Raw genomic sequence first — 17228 nt, 5'->3', positions numbered from 1 at the left:
CACGACAGCTAGGGCATTCAAAGGTTGTGGATGCCATATAAGGAAAACTTGATTTTGCCTGCCACATTGCATGTTAATGTTAACTAATCATTCTGTCGTGTGTCCCTTGCTTATCACTGACAATTGGCAGCTGGTATTCTAGCAGATCTGAGCCATAAACCGGTTAAGGCAGAGTAAATAGATTTTGGTATGGAAGGGAAGAATGAGGAACAGGGGGCCTGTCATATTTTTCTTCTTGAAGAGTTGTTGAATGTCGTCCTGGATTAAGTGTAGGATGCAATGTGTAGGCAACCCTGACAGTGGGAGGGTGAGGAATGTGCAACATTTCCCCTGCCCTTAACACTTCCTGGGCAGTTTTCTTGATTCAGGCACCTCAGCTGGTATTTCTTTTCTGGTTTAACAAGTGGGTGTTTACGATATGTCATTTCTATCACTTGTCAACATTCCCCACAATTTTGTTGACACTGAATGGCGAAAAGTACAAATCTCTGAAGGGTGTGCTGTTACATGTGGGCTATATGTGTATGTCCTCAAGTTTTGTTAAGATGATAATAATGATGTAGCGTGGCATAGTGATTTGGATGTTGTAATACGACTCTGGAGGCAAGATCAGATCACTTAATGACCCAGAGGACCTTTTCATTGGCCGCCCCAAGATTGTGGATTGACCTGCCTGAAGAGCTTCAATAGCTAAATCAACTTTCGGAAATTAAGATGCAATGAAGACCTATCTATTCCGGCAGGCCTTCCCAGTCAAATTTAGGTTGTGCATTTTAATCTGCATTACGTCTGCAGATTTTAACTTGAATTTTAACTCTGTGCATTTTGTTGTATGTGTTAAGCAGGTGGCTATTATTATTATTATTATTATTAATAATAATAATAATCTATTTGTCAGAAATAACTTAAAGTTACAAAAAGTGATAAAAACTTAAAGTTAACAAAGTGATAAAATCCTGTCAACACACCAGTGGCATCAGCCAGTTAATAGGAAGAAAATCCAGGCTAAACCTAATGAAGTGAAAGTAACCACTGACCTTTGAGTTAATCTCAGCACCTGTAGAGAATATGATAGCTTGAGAGTTAACCCACTGTGCTCCACACTGGAATGATCTGTCTTGCAACATAGGCACACAGAAGAACACATAATTATATGTACATACAGTAGGGTTCTGTTCTCTCTCTCTTTTTTTTTTTTTTTGTAAATTCTTGATTTTCCAATATTAAAACATGTTAAAACATTTTAGTAAAATGTGTTAAATACAGTACCATGCTACCAAAGCTCTGTCTCCTACTTGTCTCAAGCCATCATTGTTGGGAAATTATACTTGTGCATTATTTCTGAACAGGTTTTCAGAATCTTGTACAACATTATTGTTTTCCTCTCAGATCCCTAAATCTAGTTGTAAAGATGAAAAAGAAAAAGAAGGCTGCTATAATAAATGGATGGGAGAGAGGTACCGTAGACTCTTGATATCTTCTGGAGTTTGGTTCCAAAGTTTCCAGTGGATCCCCAAATTCATGAATTCTCAAGTTCCATTATGTACAATGACATATTACAATGGCACCACTTATAAAAAATGGCAAACTGATTGCTTTTGGATTTTTAATATAATTTTCAAGCCATGGATGGTGGACTCGGTGGATGTAGATTCTATGGGTAGGGAAAGTCGACTATTTTTGTATGTTCTTGTGGGTTTTTTCGGGCTATAGAGCCATGTTCTAGAGGCATTTCTCCTGACGTTTCGCCTGCATCTATGGCAAGCATCCTCAGAGGTTGTGAGGTCTGTTGGAAGTAGGAAAAATGGGTTTATATATCTGTGGAATGGCTGGGGTGGGGCAAGGAGCTCTTCCTTGCTGCAGTTAGGTGTGAATGTTTAGCTGATCACCTTCATTAGCATTTGAAGGCCTGCCCGAGCCTGGGAAAATCTGTTGCTGGGAGGTGTTAATCTGTGCCTGGTTTTTTCCTCTCTGTTGTTTAGCTGTTATAATTTTAGAGTTTTTTAATACTGGTAGCCAGATTTTGTTCATTTTCATGGTCTCTTCCTTTCTGTTGAAATTGTCCACATGCTTGTGGATTTCAATGGCTTCTCTGTGTAGTCTGACATGGTGGTTGTTGGTGTGGTCCAGCATTTCTGTGTTCTCAAATAATATGCTGTGTCCAGGCTGGTTCATCAGGTGCTCTGCTATGGCTGACTTCTCTGGTTGAAGTAGTCTGCAGTGCCTTTCATGTTCCTTGATGCGTGTCTGGGCGCTGCATTTGGTGGTCCCTATGTAGACTTGTCCACAGCTGCATGGTATACGGTAGACTCCTGCAGAGGTGAGAGGATCCCTCTTGTCTTTTGCTGAACGTAGCATTTGTTGGATTTTCTTGGTGGGTTTGTAGATTGTTTGTATGTTGTGTTTCCTCATCAGTTTCCCTATGCGATCAGTGGTTCCCTTGATGTATGGCAGGAACACTTTCCCTCTGGGTGGATCTTCATCTTTACTCTCGTGGCTTGTTCTTGGTCTTGCAGCTCTTCTGATGTCGGAGGTGGAGTATCCATTGGCCTGGAGAGCCCAGTTGAGGTGGTTCAGTTCATCTTGGAGGAGGTGGGGTTCGCAGATTCTTTTTGCACGGTCTGCCAAGGCTTTAATGGTGCTTCTTTTTTGACTTGGGTGATGGTTGGAGTTTTTATGTAGATATCTATCTGTGTGTGTGGGTTTTCTGTAGACGGTGTGACCCAATTGTTGATCTGGTTTGCGGATGACTAGGACATCTAGAAAAGGCAGTCTTCCTTCATTTTCTTTTTCCATGGTGAACTGGATGTTTGGGTGGATGCTGTTAAGATGGTCCAGGAACCTGTTGAGTTCTTCTACTCCATGGCTCCAAATGGTGAAGGTGTCATCCACATATCTGAACCATATCGTGGGCTTTTTGGTTGCTGTTTCCAGGGCTTGTTCTTCAAAGTGTTCCATGTAGAAGTTAGCTATGACCGGGCTGAGAGGGCTCCCCATAGCTACTCCATCTTTCTGTTCGTAGAATTCATTGTCCCACTGAAAGTAACTGGTGGTAAGGCAATGGTGAAACAGAGCCGTGATGTCTTCTGGGAACCTCTGGTTGATGAGTGCCATGGTGTCTGCTACCGGGACCATGGTAAATAGAGATACCACATCGAAGCTGATCAGTTTGTCGTTTGTATTTAGCTTGAGATTGCTGATTTTTTCTATGAAGTGGGCTGAGTCCTTGATGTAGTGTGTAGTGAGCCCAATATGGCTTTGTAACTGTGCAGCAAGAAATTTTGCTAGGTCGTATGTGGGGGATCCAATGGCACTCACGATGGGTCTGAGTGGGGTGGAGTCCTTATGGATTTTTGGGAGTCCATAAAGGACAAGAGGGATCCTCTCACCTCTGCAGGAGTCTACCGTATACCATGCAGCTGTGGACAAGTCTACATAGGGACCACCAAACGCAGCGCCCAGACACGCATCAAGGAACATGAAAGGCACTGCAGACTACTTCAACCAGAGAAGTCAGCCATAGCAGAGCACCTGATGAACCAGCCTGGACACAGCATATTATTTGAGAACACAGAAATGCTGGACCACACCAACAACCACCATGTCAGACTACACAGAGAAGCCATTGAAATCCACAAGCATGTGGACAATTTCAACAGAAAGGAAGAGACCATGAAAATGAACAAAATCTGGCTACCAGTATTAAAAAACTCTAAAATTATAACAGCTAAACAACAGAGAGGAAAAAACCAGGCACAGATTAACACCTCCCAGCAACAGATTTTCCCAGGCTCGGGCAGGCCTTCAAATGCTAATGAAGGTGATCAGCTAAACATTCACACCTAACTGCAGCAGGGAAGAGCTCCTTGCCCCACCCCAGCCATTCCACAGATATATAAACCCATTTTTCCTACTTCCAACAGACCTCACAACCTCTGAGGATGCTTGCCATAGATGCAGGCGAAACGTCAGGAGAAATGCCTCTAGAACATGGCTCTATAGCCCGAAAAAACCCACAAGAACCTAGTGATTCCAGCCATGAAAGCCTTCGACAATATTTTTGTATGTGTTTCCACTATGTGTTTGTTTACCTGACCAGGAAATGGTCTGGCCCTGTTCATCAGCAGGACATTTATTCTACACCAGCCTAATATGGTCACTGGAAGTGGCTAAGCAAGTTTATTCAGGGTCATAACAAATGACAAACCCGTTGAAGAAAAGTTATGGCTTGCTGTGTCTGTGATGGTAGTGTTGACAGGCCTTTTTATTACGTTGCTATCACAACAGTGATAGTCTTCCATTAAATAAAAGTTCCATACCAAGATCTTTGTTCAAAAATTCATAATTATATGGGTTGAAAGGACACTTACACACACATTTTGTTTAGTTTAAGCTGTCTGTGTAATTTTGTGTATATATCCAAGTAAATTGATGGGATTAATAACCCAATGTTGGGTTATTTAAAGATAAATGCTGAAGCTTGACATAACTGGAACTATTTCAAGAGCAGGGTAATCTAATGTGCCTGAAATGTCTATTTTAAATTAGAACTCTTTTACTTTATATATGCATTGCAACTATAGTATGCATAGGTTTCTGGGTCATTTTGAGTTTTATATCTTAGTTATGTCTTAGCCATGCTACCTTGAATGAAAAATAATAGTGACCTCTTTCACATGTGTGTCATAGAATGCCAGGGAAACACAAAGTTCTTGAATATTATATATTTCTGAAATGAGTCAGAGATACAGGTTCTTCTGAAGTGGATTGTTCCTGTCTTGAGCTCCTGAAATGGAAATATGTAAGTACCAGCTATCATCGCATAATAGTCACATTTTCCTCCTTTTGGCAGAAAAAGGGGATGTGACTATTATGCGAGGAATTTTTGGCAGCTATAGGGGTTCCCGTGGCTGCCAGTAAAGGGAAAGCCAGTGTTGCAAAGCTGTCTGTGTGCCTGAGGAAAACAAAAATGCTATTTTGGTATTCCAAAAAGGGTGTGAATCTATTATGCAATGGCAACTATTATGTGATGAAATATGGCATGTCTTGTTTTTACCACATCTTTGTTTGTGATTGGTTTCTTTTTTACTGTTATCAGGTCGTATTTTAGGATAGGCAGCTAAGGAAACAAGCCAGGGGTGCTAGTTTGGACAGTGAAACAATCCATAACAAAATCTATAAACTATAGCAACATAGCTTGTACGTTGAAGCTGATTAACAAACTCTGGTGTCCTTACCTCCTTTGGTGTGGATGAATACACTGGTGTATGAATTAAATTGCTCACCAGGATTTGATTCTATTCCTGTATTTGTTACTTTTACCACAACTTAGCTTACAAGCAGGTGATAATGTTTATGTTCATGCCATTACAAACTTTGCCTGTCAATTTGTGAAAATCACCCTCCTGTTAAAAACATAAGAGCCTATCTTATTGGGATTTTATGTTTAGTTGACAGTTTTACATTTTTAGCAGTTCATTTATGTAAGCAGAACTACTATTGGGGTGTTGCGTGGTTTCTGGTCTGTATGGTCGTGCTCTAGCAGCATTTTCTCCTGACATTTATCCTGCATCTATACTATTAGATTCTCATCTTCAGAGGATCTGATGGCAATAAGGCAAGTGGAGTATATATACTTGTGGAATGTCCTGGGTGGGAGAAAAGAACCATTGTCTGTTAATATTTTTTTTACTACATTTTTTTACTGCTTTTCTCCCCCTGAGAGAACTCAAAGCAGTTTCTAACATAACAAAGGCAAAATTCAATGCCTTACATACATGTGAAAACCAAAACATAATAGCTAGAAAATAACATATAATGATAAATTAAAAACCTAACCATATTAAAACATAAAACTTAAACTTAAAATAACATTTAGACATAAAACATAAAAATTAAAACATCAATAATACTATAACACTTATATTAAAACCCACCCATAAACAACACCATTTAAAAACAGTTATTAAAATCACGCCATCCAAAATCAAATCCGTAGTCGTTCCATTGGTCCGTTCACTATTCCTTGTTCTCTTATTGCACTAAGAACTTTGTTGTCCAAAAGCTTAATCACATAACCATATTTTTGCTTTCTCCTTGAAGGTCAGGATGGAGGGGGCTGCTCTAGTTTCACTAGGGAAGGAGTTCCATAACTGAGGGGCCACCACTGAGAAGGCCCTGTCTCGTACTCACCAGTAGCGTTTGCGAGGGAGGTGGAATCGAGAGCAGGGCCTCCCTTAATCTCTGAAGTGGATCATAGAAGGAGATATGTTTGGACAGATAAGCTGGATTGGAACCATTTAGGGCTTTATAGGCTAAAGCCAGCACTTTGAATTGTGCTCGGTAGCAGACTGGCAGCCAGTGGAGTTGCCGTAACGGGAGTTGTGTGCTCCCTGTACACTGCCTCAGTGCGAAATCTGGCTGCCACCTGTTGGACCATTTGAAGCTTCCAAACAATCTTCAAAGGCAACCCCATGTAGAGTGTGTTGCAGTTGTCTATCCTTGATGTAACAAGAACATGGACCACTGTGGCCAAATCTGACTTCCCAAGGTACGGGTGTAACTGGCGCAGAAGTTTTAATTGTGCAAAAGCTCCCCTGGCCATTTCTGAGACCTGTGGTTCCAGGCGCAATGAGGAATCTAGCTGAAGCTTCCTAAAACTAAAAGTAAAAATAATCCCACATGTCAAAACTGTGGGACTGCCATATCATTGAAGTCCATGTTGGTGGGGATGATGCAATTTACATGTGTATAAGAAAGAATGGGAATCGTATCAGCAACTGATTTGAGGAAATGCAACCAAAACAGTGTTTCATAACCTTCTTTTTCTGCCTCTCTCTCATTCCAGTCTTTCTTTCTGTCAAATGTTTGGAGATGAAAATTTCAGTACCCTTCTGTATACTAATCAGAGTGCTTTAATTTGACATTTTCTATTTGGAACACTAGGTACTTACGTCCTTCTAGTCTGAAGTGTACGTATAAGTAAATTTGGTCCTACTTTACCTTACAGGATGGAATGCCGTAATAAGCTGAGATTAGTGTCTGGGAATTCTGGGCTTCCTAGTCTTGTGATCAGCCCCCTGTCTCTTCTCATATATTGTAAAGACAATAAGTAATCCTAATACATGTGTGATGCACAGTTAATCACAAAGGCTTTTTGTCCTCATAATATGAAAAAACCTCCAAAGCCATTTAAAGGCTGGGTGTGAGTAGCAAAGTGCAACACTAGCTTGGTTACCACATCTAGCTTCAAGCAAAGTCCCGAATTAAGTGTGGAATCATAAGCTTTTATGGTTAGTATAATGGATTCCTTATGTATAAAAGAGCTTATTTATTACTTTGCAGATCTAGGGTTGTAGCCTAGGAATATTTTCCCGCTCCCCTTCCCCTCATCTTGTAGAGTTACGAACTATATATGTTAAGTTGAAAGAATGAAACATAAATGTTATTGTGGATTTAGATGCTTGAAATTGTAGGGGATATTGAACTGCATTTTCAATAATTTAAACATATGTACATTATCACAGTTACTCCTACTAATAGAGGTGGTATAGTAATCAGTTTTGAAGAGCAGCCCCTCATCATCCTGTAATAACACTGCCAAGGAAAGTCCCAAAATACATGGGGCTGGGGTGATTTATATGGAAATGAGCATTTTTCTAGATATTTGAATGAGTTAGCCTTAACATTTCGTTGCCCAGAAGCAAAATGTTAGGTATGAATGGAACCTTTTAAGTAGCCAAGAAGTTGTAACTTCTTGCTTTCTCTCATAGTCTCTTTTTCAGAGAAAAGGTAAATGTTTTTCCTTGACATTAAGTCTAGTTGTGTCTGACTCTGGGGGGTGGTGCTCATCTCCATTTCTAAGCCAAAGAACTGGCGTTATCCCAAGGTCATGTGGCTGGCATGACTGCATGGAGAGCCATTACCTTCCTGCCAAAACGGTATCTATTGATCTACTCACATTTGCATGTTTTCGAATTGCTATGTTGGCAAAAGCTGAGGCTAACAGTGGGAGCTCACACTGCTCTCCGGATTAAACTGCCAACCTTTCAGTCAGCAAGTTCAACAGCTCCGAGGTTGAACCCACTGTGCTACCGGGGGCTCTCTTTTTTTCATACATAACTCCATTTAGTGCAACAGATGAACAATTGAGCTTTACCCAAATCCAGTAAGCGGAGATGCACTTGGCCTTCTGCATTCATGAATTCTTCATCCATGGATTCAACTTATCCCCCCCCCCCCCAACAAATTTGATTTTGCCATTTTCTATAACGGACACTATTTTGCTATGTCATTATATATTAGGATTTGAACATCCACAGATTTTGGTATCCACTTTGGTCCTGGAACCTAACTCCCACAGATACTAAGACAAGAACAGGTAAAGTTCTTCCTAGCTAGTCTCAGAAACAATCTTTGGCGATTTTAAAAGCAAACTGCAAACAAATGGTAGGCTTCTTAGGGGCTTTAAAACATTCAGATTTCATGCCATCCCTTAATCCTTTTCTTCCTTTACCCAGAAATACCCAGAAATTGCAAGGATAGATATGCATGGGCAAGAGGAAGAGTTGAGAGATTCTCCACTTCCCATCTGCTCCTGCTGTGTTTGATATGAGCTTACAATGGAAACAAGAAACCATGGATATTAGTGAACCTTATTGAAATAAACAACTTCTAGCAGGAGCATATTATGAGCATATTGCTTGGAGGATCTAGAAAATTCCTAGAGAGTATATATCTTGTCACATGTGTGTAAGTGAAACCGTGTATACTGTCCCCAAGGGTATGGGGGTAGTACTTCACTTGGTGTATCGAGGTATCTGGTGACCTTGTGAAATTGAAACCTTCTGTGTGATACTATACTGACAACAGCCTTTGAGTTATTTGCTATGGGTCATAGCAGACATGTATATTTGCAAGCCAGGATTCCAGAATTCTGCATGAGCTAAAAAAATGCCTCTCCATCCTTCTCACTCATGCTGCTTCCTGATAGGAATAGCGTTAATAGAGAATAGAAGGGACATGTTTGGGGAGGAAGGAATCTGGAGGAACTCAGAACGAAGAAACTAGTAGGAAAAGTGTTGCTTTTTTCTCCCCCTGAGCCAAGGGACAGGAAAAATTAGAATCTGCTTCCAGCTTTTACAGCCATGCCTTTGTTGTTATTCTTGTGGCAAGCAGAGCCCTGTTCACTCCTAACAATATATTGTCTTTGTTGTGGTGGAGTGGCTAAACTTGGAAGTACTTGCATGTTACAGGTATTCATGTAAACTTGCGTTTTTCTCCAAAATGGGAGAAATGGGTAGGAAAAGTAGCTTTCCACCAGCAGCGGTCATCTCCAAGTATATCATTTTCTGTGCATGGATTGACTGACTCACCTCTGTTCCCATGCAACTGCAGCCTCAGTTTTAATTTTAGTAGGAATGCCTTCTCCCACTGCTTCCTAGTCCTGTTTTATAAACACTTCCAGTGAACTAGAATACACAGGAGAAGTGACCCTTTCACAACTACTCTGGAAACAATGGACATTTCTTCATGGCAGGCTTACATGTTTTTAGCATACATGTGCAGGGTTTACATTCTAAATTATGCCTTGGAAATAAACATATCTTCCATTCAATATTGATACAATATTATTGTGCAGCAATGTCAATATTTATTAAACTAGCCATCCCCTGCCACGTGTTGCTGTGGCAAAGTCTGTGTATGTGTGTTTTGTGTGTCTATATGTGTGTGTATATATTTGTGTATATGTGTGCTTGCTTATATATATGTGGTTTTGCGCATGTATTGCAATGTAATTTTTGGGATTTTTGCTTTTAAGTCTCTTCTGCTGTGTTTTTCAGTGTTTTTATGAGTGATGGTCACTTGTTGGCCTGATAGGTGTATTGTGTTCAAATTTGGTGTCAATTCGTCCAGTGGTTTTTGAGTTATGTTAATCCCACAAACGAACATTACATTTTTATTTATATAGATTGTAGCAATATAACACTCTCAGTGTAGTGCCAGTCCATTTTGTGGTAGTGGATTAGAAGTTTTAGGAGATTAAGAAAGATTGAAAAAATAAAATGGTCAAAATAAACACTTGAAATCCTTGTACAGCTGTGTGTGTATAACTTAAATAAGACTTTGGACTTGGTAAATTCTGCATACATTACATGCTAATGTATTCATAGTCATCCAGTCTAATTCTGGTTTTACTTGTGTAATGCCAGTTGAAATAGTGCATAAGCCAGAATGGCAGGAATGTAAATGAAGGTAGAAAAGAGTACAGGACGTATTTTAGATAAATCAGTATTCCTATGGCCTGGAGAAAATTGGGTGATTTCCACCTTAAACTAATTGTCCTGATTCATATAGCTTTCCCACTCTCCAAAACCTGTTGGGTTGAATATCAAGATGTGCCATAACTTGCGTTTCTGCTGGTGTTACAAAGCTGTTTGTCCCAGCTGAGTAATGTGATGTCAGTTCATTGGGGTATGCATACTGGAATTCCCATTTATTGCGTAAGAAGAACATGTGATTCCCACCCACAGCTGCTTATTTAACAACACCCAAAGAGTTTGGAGGGTGCTGCCCAGGTGGAGCTGACAGGAAACCAAGGATTTTGAATATCAGATTAATTTTAGCTGCTGTATATTATGTGAACTCCCTTTCTTGATAATTTAAGTTGGCTTTATGTATGGCATAGATTTGTAGAATCAGGAAGTACATGTTACAGTAGCATCCCAAATCCACAAAACAGTGATGCTTTTATTGGGCCAATCAAAAAATGCACAGTTTTCCCCAATTTGCTAAACAATTTTTTTTTCAGAGTCCACAAGAGCCCTCTGGAGTAATCCTGGTTTTGTGTGTATGTGTATCCTTTACCCTGTGTGAACAATAGAGTTGGGTCAGATAGATGATGATGATCATACATTTTATTTGTGACTTGCCTCTCCTTACAATTGAGGAAGGGTATAACACAGGTAAAGCACATTATCATAAAATACATATATTAAAATGCAGAGTAAAAAATTTAAATACAGTACTGATAGAATGCAAGATTAAAATGGACTGGGTAGGCCCACTGGAAAAGATAGGCCTTTAATTGTGCCTTGAATTTTTTGACTGCTCATTTAGCTGTTGGAGTTCTTCCGGCAGGTCATTCCACAGCCAATAAAAATGTCATCTGGGTGACAGTTGCCAATCAGGTTTTGGCTGGTTGAAGTAAACATCCCGATAGAACCTCTATGTATGGATGGATTCTATAGGAGGAAGTGATCCTGTAGGTAACCTGGACCCAAACCATGCAGGATATTAAAGATCAAAACCAATACTTCACACTTTTCTTGGAAACTAATTGGCAGTTGGAGTGATTTCAGAATAGATGTAATATGCTTAATCCTAGATTTTCCCGTGACCAATCTGGCTCCTGTGTTTTGAACTAACTGGAGTTTCTGAACTTGCTGCAGAGGTGTCCCCAATGTAAAGCACATTGCAGAAGTCCAATCTTTAGGTGATCAGTGTGTGCAGTACTATATTTAGGTCCTCCAAATCTAGGAAGGGACATAGCTGGTGTATCAGCTGAAGCTGGTAGTAAACACTCCTGATCAAAGCATCTATGTGGCATTTGGAGAGAGGGATCCAGGAGCATTTCCAAGCTGCTAATACAGTCTTTCGGGGGAGTATAACCCCATCCAGGACTGTTTGACACACTGCCATCTCCTATTAGAATCCTTAATTGCAAGCACCTCTGTCTTATCTTCATCCAGCCCATTACCTCCTCCAGGCATTCATTCAGAGAAGACACACCATCCTTAGCTAAAGCTGTTTTTAGCGACATGGAGAAATATATTTGGGTGTCATCAGCATATTGATAGCACCCTGCTCCATGCCTCCAGAATATGATCTCTCCCAGTGATAAATGAATGCAGCTTTTGGTAGACATAAATAGAGATACATCAGTGCAAAATTGTATCCCTTGGTGGTTGTGTTGGTAGCTATTGTTCTTATTTACTATGAAAATAATGAATTGAGAGAACAAAAAATGGGCTGTAAAGTAGGAATAGATTGTACAGGATAATTGGCATGTTTGTGTGCAGTTAATGACTTGAAAACAAGATTAAAGAATATCATTCTAAGGACCCTCATAATCGGTGATCTGAGAATTAAATGCCACCAGTTAACTACCTTCTAATTAAGCAAACATGCCCATCTCAGTCATATACTGAATCAGTAAAGAATGAACATGTTATCAAAACAATATTGCAAATGTGTTTTTTTGTTTGTTTGTTTGTTAGTTAGTTAAATGCTATCATGTTGGTATATCTTTTCCCATCTCCAAAACTTATTTTGGGTTGAATGTAAAGATGTGCCATAAATTGAATTTTCTAGCATTAAAGTTATTTCTCACAGCTGAACAATGTGATGCCACTCTATTGACGCATGCATACTGGTATTTGACTTACAGGCAGCTTTTTATTGAGAGCCATCCAAGGCATCTAATATTAACAGCCCTTCTAAATTCTTGAAACATTGGGGGCTTGGCTTTCTTGATTAAATCTATCCATGTGTGATGCTGTTTTCCTCTTTTCCTACACTACACATTATCCTCCTATCTAATGGGTAATGTTATCTCATTTAGTGTCCAAAGTTCAGAAGTCTCATTTTGGTTTCTAGTGAGAGTTCAGTCTTGATTTGCTCTCTGTTTGTATGTATGTATGTATGCATGTATGTATGTATGTATGTGGTATCTGTAGAACTCTCCTCCGGCACCGTATTCGAAATGAATTTAGTTGCGTCCTCAAAGGAATTACTGCATGGTGAAAAAAGCCCCTCGAAGGGGCTCCATCTCTGAACTGACCCCCATTTTTTTGTCATTCATAGTCACTTTAAGGTAAAGATAAAGGTTTCCCCTGGACATTAAGTCTACTTGTATCCTACTCTGGGGGTGGTGTTCATCTCCATTTCTAAGCCGAAGAGTCGGCATTGTCTGTAGATGCCTTCAAGGTCATGTGGTTGGCATGACTGCTTGGAGTGCTGTTACCTTCCCAGTGGAGTGATACCTATTGATCTGCTCACATTTGTATGTTTTCGAACTGCTAGGTTGGCAGAAGCTGGGGCTAACAGTAGGAGCTCACTATGCTCCCTGGATTCAAAACATCGACCTTTTAGTCAACAAGTTCAGCAGCTAAATAGTTTAACCTGCTGTGCCACCGGGGGTCTTTAGTCACTTTTGTTCAGTGGTTCTCAATCTATGGGTCCCCAGATGTTTTGGCCTTCAACCCCCAGAAATGCTTATAACTGGTAAACTGGCTGGGAATTCTGGGAGCTGTAGGCCAAAACACCTGGGGATCCACAGGTTGAAAACCACTGCTTTAGTAGATACTAAAGGTGCAGTTGAAAGTGGGTAGGTCAAATGTTATCATGTGCCATTACCTTCAGATTATGACTGTTGGAGTCCAGCTACATGTGGAGGGGAGTGAGTTATTCACCCTTGTGCTAAACAGAATTGAATGCTACCTGTGAACCAGCTCATTGTTTCCAGAATGGCTGAGCTTAAAGATCTGAAAAGGGCAAAGTACATCTGTGCTGCATTTCCTGGGTGCTTATTTCCATGGCATACTTGGAATGTGTGAGAGAAATTATTTGGCCACCGGTGATTGGATTTAACACCAACATGCTGACCGCTCTCACTTCATGGCTCATATTCTGTGAACGAAAATGAGGTGCCAACTGCAGAGTTGCTCTGTCACGTTCCATGTATGCTTCTCTCACTGACTCAGTAAGCAGTTAGCCCAGAGCAGGTGTAGTGATCTGTTAAGCCACACCTATGTTTCCTGGTTTACCCAATGAAAGCCACATTCGTGCTGTGCCTTTTGCTCTTGCCTTTTATTTGCTCCCCCCAACCACACCCCCCTTAGCTTGCTCAGGAACTGAAGCCAGATTCCAGGTGCAGTATTCTACACTCAATCTGTAATCATAGAAACGAGAGTTCCTCCTCTTTCTTCCTCCGTTGCCAACCATTTCTGGGTGGTGAATGTCAGTAGCTTGAGTTATTTTTAAATGTGAGAGGTGAGGCTTGTCATGCAAAGCTAAAAAGGACGTTTGTTTGCAGAGCTGACATCAAATGTAGATTGCAGCGTTCTGGCTGGGCTTTTTTTTTTTTTTTTTTTGCTTTATACCTGGTAATCTTTAACATGCTCTGTCGGTTAGTGAGATCACTTTTCATCCCAAGGATTTGTATGAAATATTGCGAGTATTTATGATACAACAAACCAGTCTTCTGTATCTCTCCACATTCTGGACTTTGAAACTTCGGCTAAACAACTTGCGGTTCCAATCTTCCACGTAACTCAACTAAGCCGTCGCTTTCTGCTTGTCTCTACAGGATAATATAAATGTGTTTTTGAAAGCTTGTGGAAATCTTGGATTAAAAGAAGCTCAGCTTTTTCATCCTGGTGACCTTCAGGATTTATCAAATCGAGTTACTGTCAAGTAAGTGTCTTGTTTTATCAGTTAATATTAAGATACTGTTGTTAGTGTTTATATTCATGTATGTCCTAAGTTGGGCAAGCCTATAAAATGGTAAAATAGGATCACATTTTACTGAGAATATCTATTCTCTGAACATCTTTTAATAAAGAAGGTGGTGACTGCTTTACTAATTAATCGTTATGTTCAATGTGTTGTCAAAGGCTTTCATGTCGGGAATCCCTGGGTTGCTGTGAGTTTTGGTACTGTACAAGTAACATGGCCATACAACCCGGAAAACTCATACAACTCAAAGATTGTATTGCTTAGAAATGCAGAGCAGAAGGTTCCCTGGTTGTTGCTTTTTTAATGTGAAAGTTTTAAAGGGAAGGGAGGGGTGGAAACATTAGAATAACCGGGGGTATAGTGTGTGTGTGTGTCTATATATTGTAGCACACATGAATATACTTGGCTTTGGTCCAGCATCCAGACATTAGTATATGTTCTTTCCACAGAAGATGTGTTGCTAGTATGTTATGTGCTTTACTATTAAAAGTACTGGAGAGCTTGCCTTGTGCAGCCTGATGCCTTCTCCCACTCTTGGGCGACAGCGCCTGTCACCCACACTGAATAGCGTGGCTACTTCCCAGCCATAGTGTCCCATCTGTTACATGAGCTCTCTACCAGCAGCATGCATCAAGGGCTGATTTAGAACAGGCACTTGGAACTGTTTAGAGAAGACAAATGGCATAATTTTTGTTATAGTAATAATAGGAATAATTAGGAATAAATTCATTGCTTATTGTACAGCGATTATTTCCATTCTGCCTATGCTTCAGAAGTTTTAGTGTGTGCAGCAATGTGTGTTTCCAAGGTAAGGAGGAAGGATTAAAAAGGAAATCAAAGTATGTTGTGTTAAGAATACTTGCTGTTGTTTCAGACTCATTCATTAGAAAGCATGAAATCATTGGATCTTGCACGATTATTCATTGCTTTTTAAAATATGTGCCTGTCACAGCTTTTAGAGAAGAGAAAGAGAGAGTGAGAAAGCAGGGACTGGGGAAGGCAGAGAGATTGAGATCTGAAACCTTTAGCATATCTTTAATATATACTGATGTCTCTCATCTATCTGTCTATATATCTATGTATGTATGTATGTGGAGCCCCCAGTGGCACAGTGGGTTAAACCGCTGAGCTGCTGAACTTGCTGACCAAAAGGTCAGCGGTTCAAATCTGGGAAGTGGGGTGAGCTCCTGCTGTTCACCCTAGCTTCTGGCAACCTAGCAGTTCAAAAACATGCAAATGTGAGTAGATAAATAGGAACCGCTCCGGTGGAAAGGTAATGGCACTCCATGCAGTCATGCTGGCCACATAACCTTGGAGGTGTCTATGGAAAACACCAGCTCTTTGGCTTAGAAATGGAGATAAGCACACACCCCCACAGAGTCAGACACGACCAGACTTAATGCCAAGGGGAAACCTTTACCTACATATGTATGTATCTACTTACCTATCTTTCTACCTATCTATCTCTATATCCTTTTGAGAGAGAGAAAAGAGAACGAAAAGAGGTAGAGGGAAAGAGCAGGTGGGGTAAGAGCTTCAGGGAAGAGTAGGACAAAGTCCTTAATACATTGCCAAGAATTTTGTCGTTAACAAGTGTTACTAAGGTAAATATGGCATACAGGAAATGTTTCCTTGGGCTGTTAAGCTGTGTCAGTCCTGCTCCCTTGGTGGTTAAAAGGCTGAGGAAAAGGAGGTGGGGCAGGGATCAAAGACAGAAATGTAAGGTTTCGATACATTTTTTACCTTTGGCCTTCTCAGTGCATTCGAGAAGGGCAGTGTGCATGCAAGTGCCGTTGCCAAGAATGTGGCTTGAGGAATGGTAAACAGTGTTGTGAAACTAACCTTGCTAAACCTGCAGCAATCTGGAAAAGAGTAACTGTAATCAAAATCAAGATTACAGGTAAACCACTTTTGTTGATATGTAAGGACTGCTCATAGGCGACCAGGTGTGTTTGAGAGGGGATGGCGGTCCTATATCGAGGGCACCAGCTCTCTTACTCTGTGAGATAAAAGGGGCAGAGGTTTAGCTTAGCAAGCAAGCTGCCCGAAATGACATTCCTTTGGAAAGCAGATTGTGGAACTATTCTTCTTCATCTCCTTTTCCTGGAAGACTAAGGGAAATAGGCAAGCAAGCATGCCCCCCACCCTAAAGAAAAGTCCCTCTGACTCTAATGCAGGGGAATCCCATCATCTGCTACTTCAGAGCAATTGTTTTGCCTTTTAGATAGAGTTCCATTCATTATGCTTTCTTCCAGCATCTCTTCCTCTGCTAGAAAGGGATCAAAACAGCATCCAAGATCCTTTAGTCTTCCTGTAAATCCTGTAGAACTGGCTGTAACCTTTTCTCTTCCCTCCACCCACCAAAGAGAGAGATGTGTTCATCATTCCTCTGTGCTCATCTTGGCTGGGAAAGGCTGGTTAGCTCCTTTTCTCTCTCTGTCAAATACTGTGTGGATAAAGAGGAAAGCAGGAAGAGGAAAGAAACATTTAAGACTGGTTTATTTTAGATAGACTTAATAGTGGTAATAATTTCCTTCCCCCTCTTCACTTTTATTTTGAAACCCATCAGTAGGATGAATAAGGTATATCTCTTTGTTACTGTTAGTTTGTGCTTAGTTTCTGTATCTCTGTGTCACCCTTGACAATAGCAACAATGTATGAGTAATAAAGTGAAAATATTGAGTACAGTTAAGGAACATTTTCTCCTTTGC

At 40.4% G+C, this 17228-nt stretch overlaps 1 protein-coding gene across 10 annotated transcripts in view; it reads left to right on the top strand.

Moving 5' to 3' along the window:
• LMO7 (LIM domain 7) overlaps positions 1-17228 on the top strand; it is a 191759-nt gene that overhangs the window by 96791 nt on the left and 77740 nt on the right. For 9 of the 10 annotated variants that reach the window (XM_067466894.1, XM_067466893.1, XM_067466892.1 and 6 more), the window contains exon 5: positions 14369-14475. In XM_067466894.1, the coding sequence (XP_067322995.1) occupies positions 14369-14475 (107 nt within the window). Of the gene's footprint in view, positions 1-13908; positions 13931-14368; positions 14476-17228 lie in introns of those variants that run through there. The other variant, XM_060769437.2, reaches the window with a different exon arrangement.

Source organism: Anolis sagrei, chromosome 3 (assembly GCF_037176765.1).
Source record: "Anolis sagrei isolate rAnoSag1 chromosome 3, rAnoSag1.mat, whole genome shotgun sequence".
Taxonomy (NCBI): Eukaryota; Metazoa; Chordata; class Lepidosauria; order Squamata; family Dactyloidae; genus Anolis; species Anolis sagrei.
Note: the sequence above shows the minus strand (reverse complement) of the source record. Positions and strands in the feature narration are given on the sequence as shown.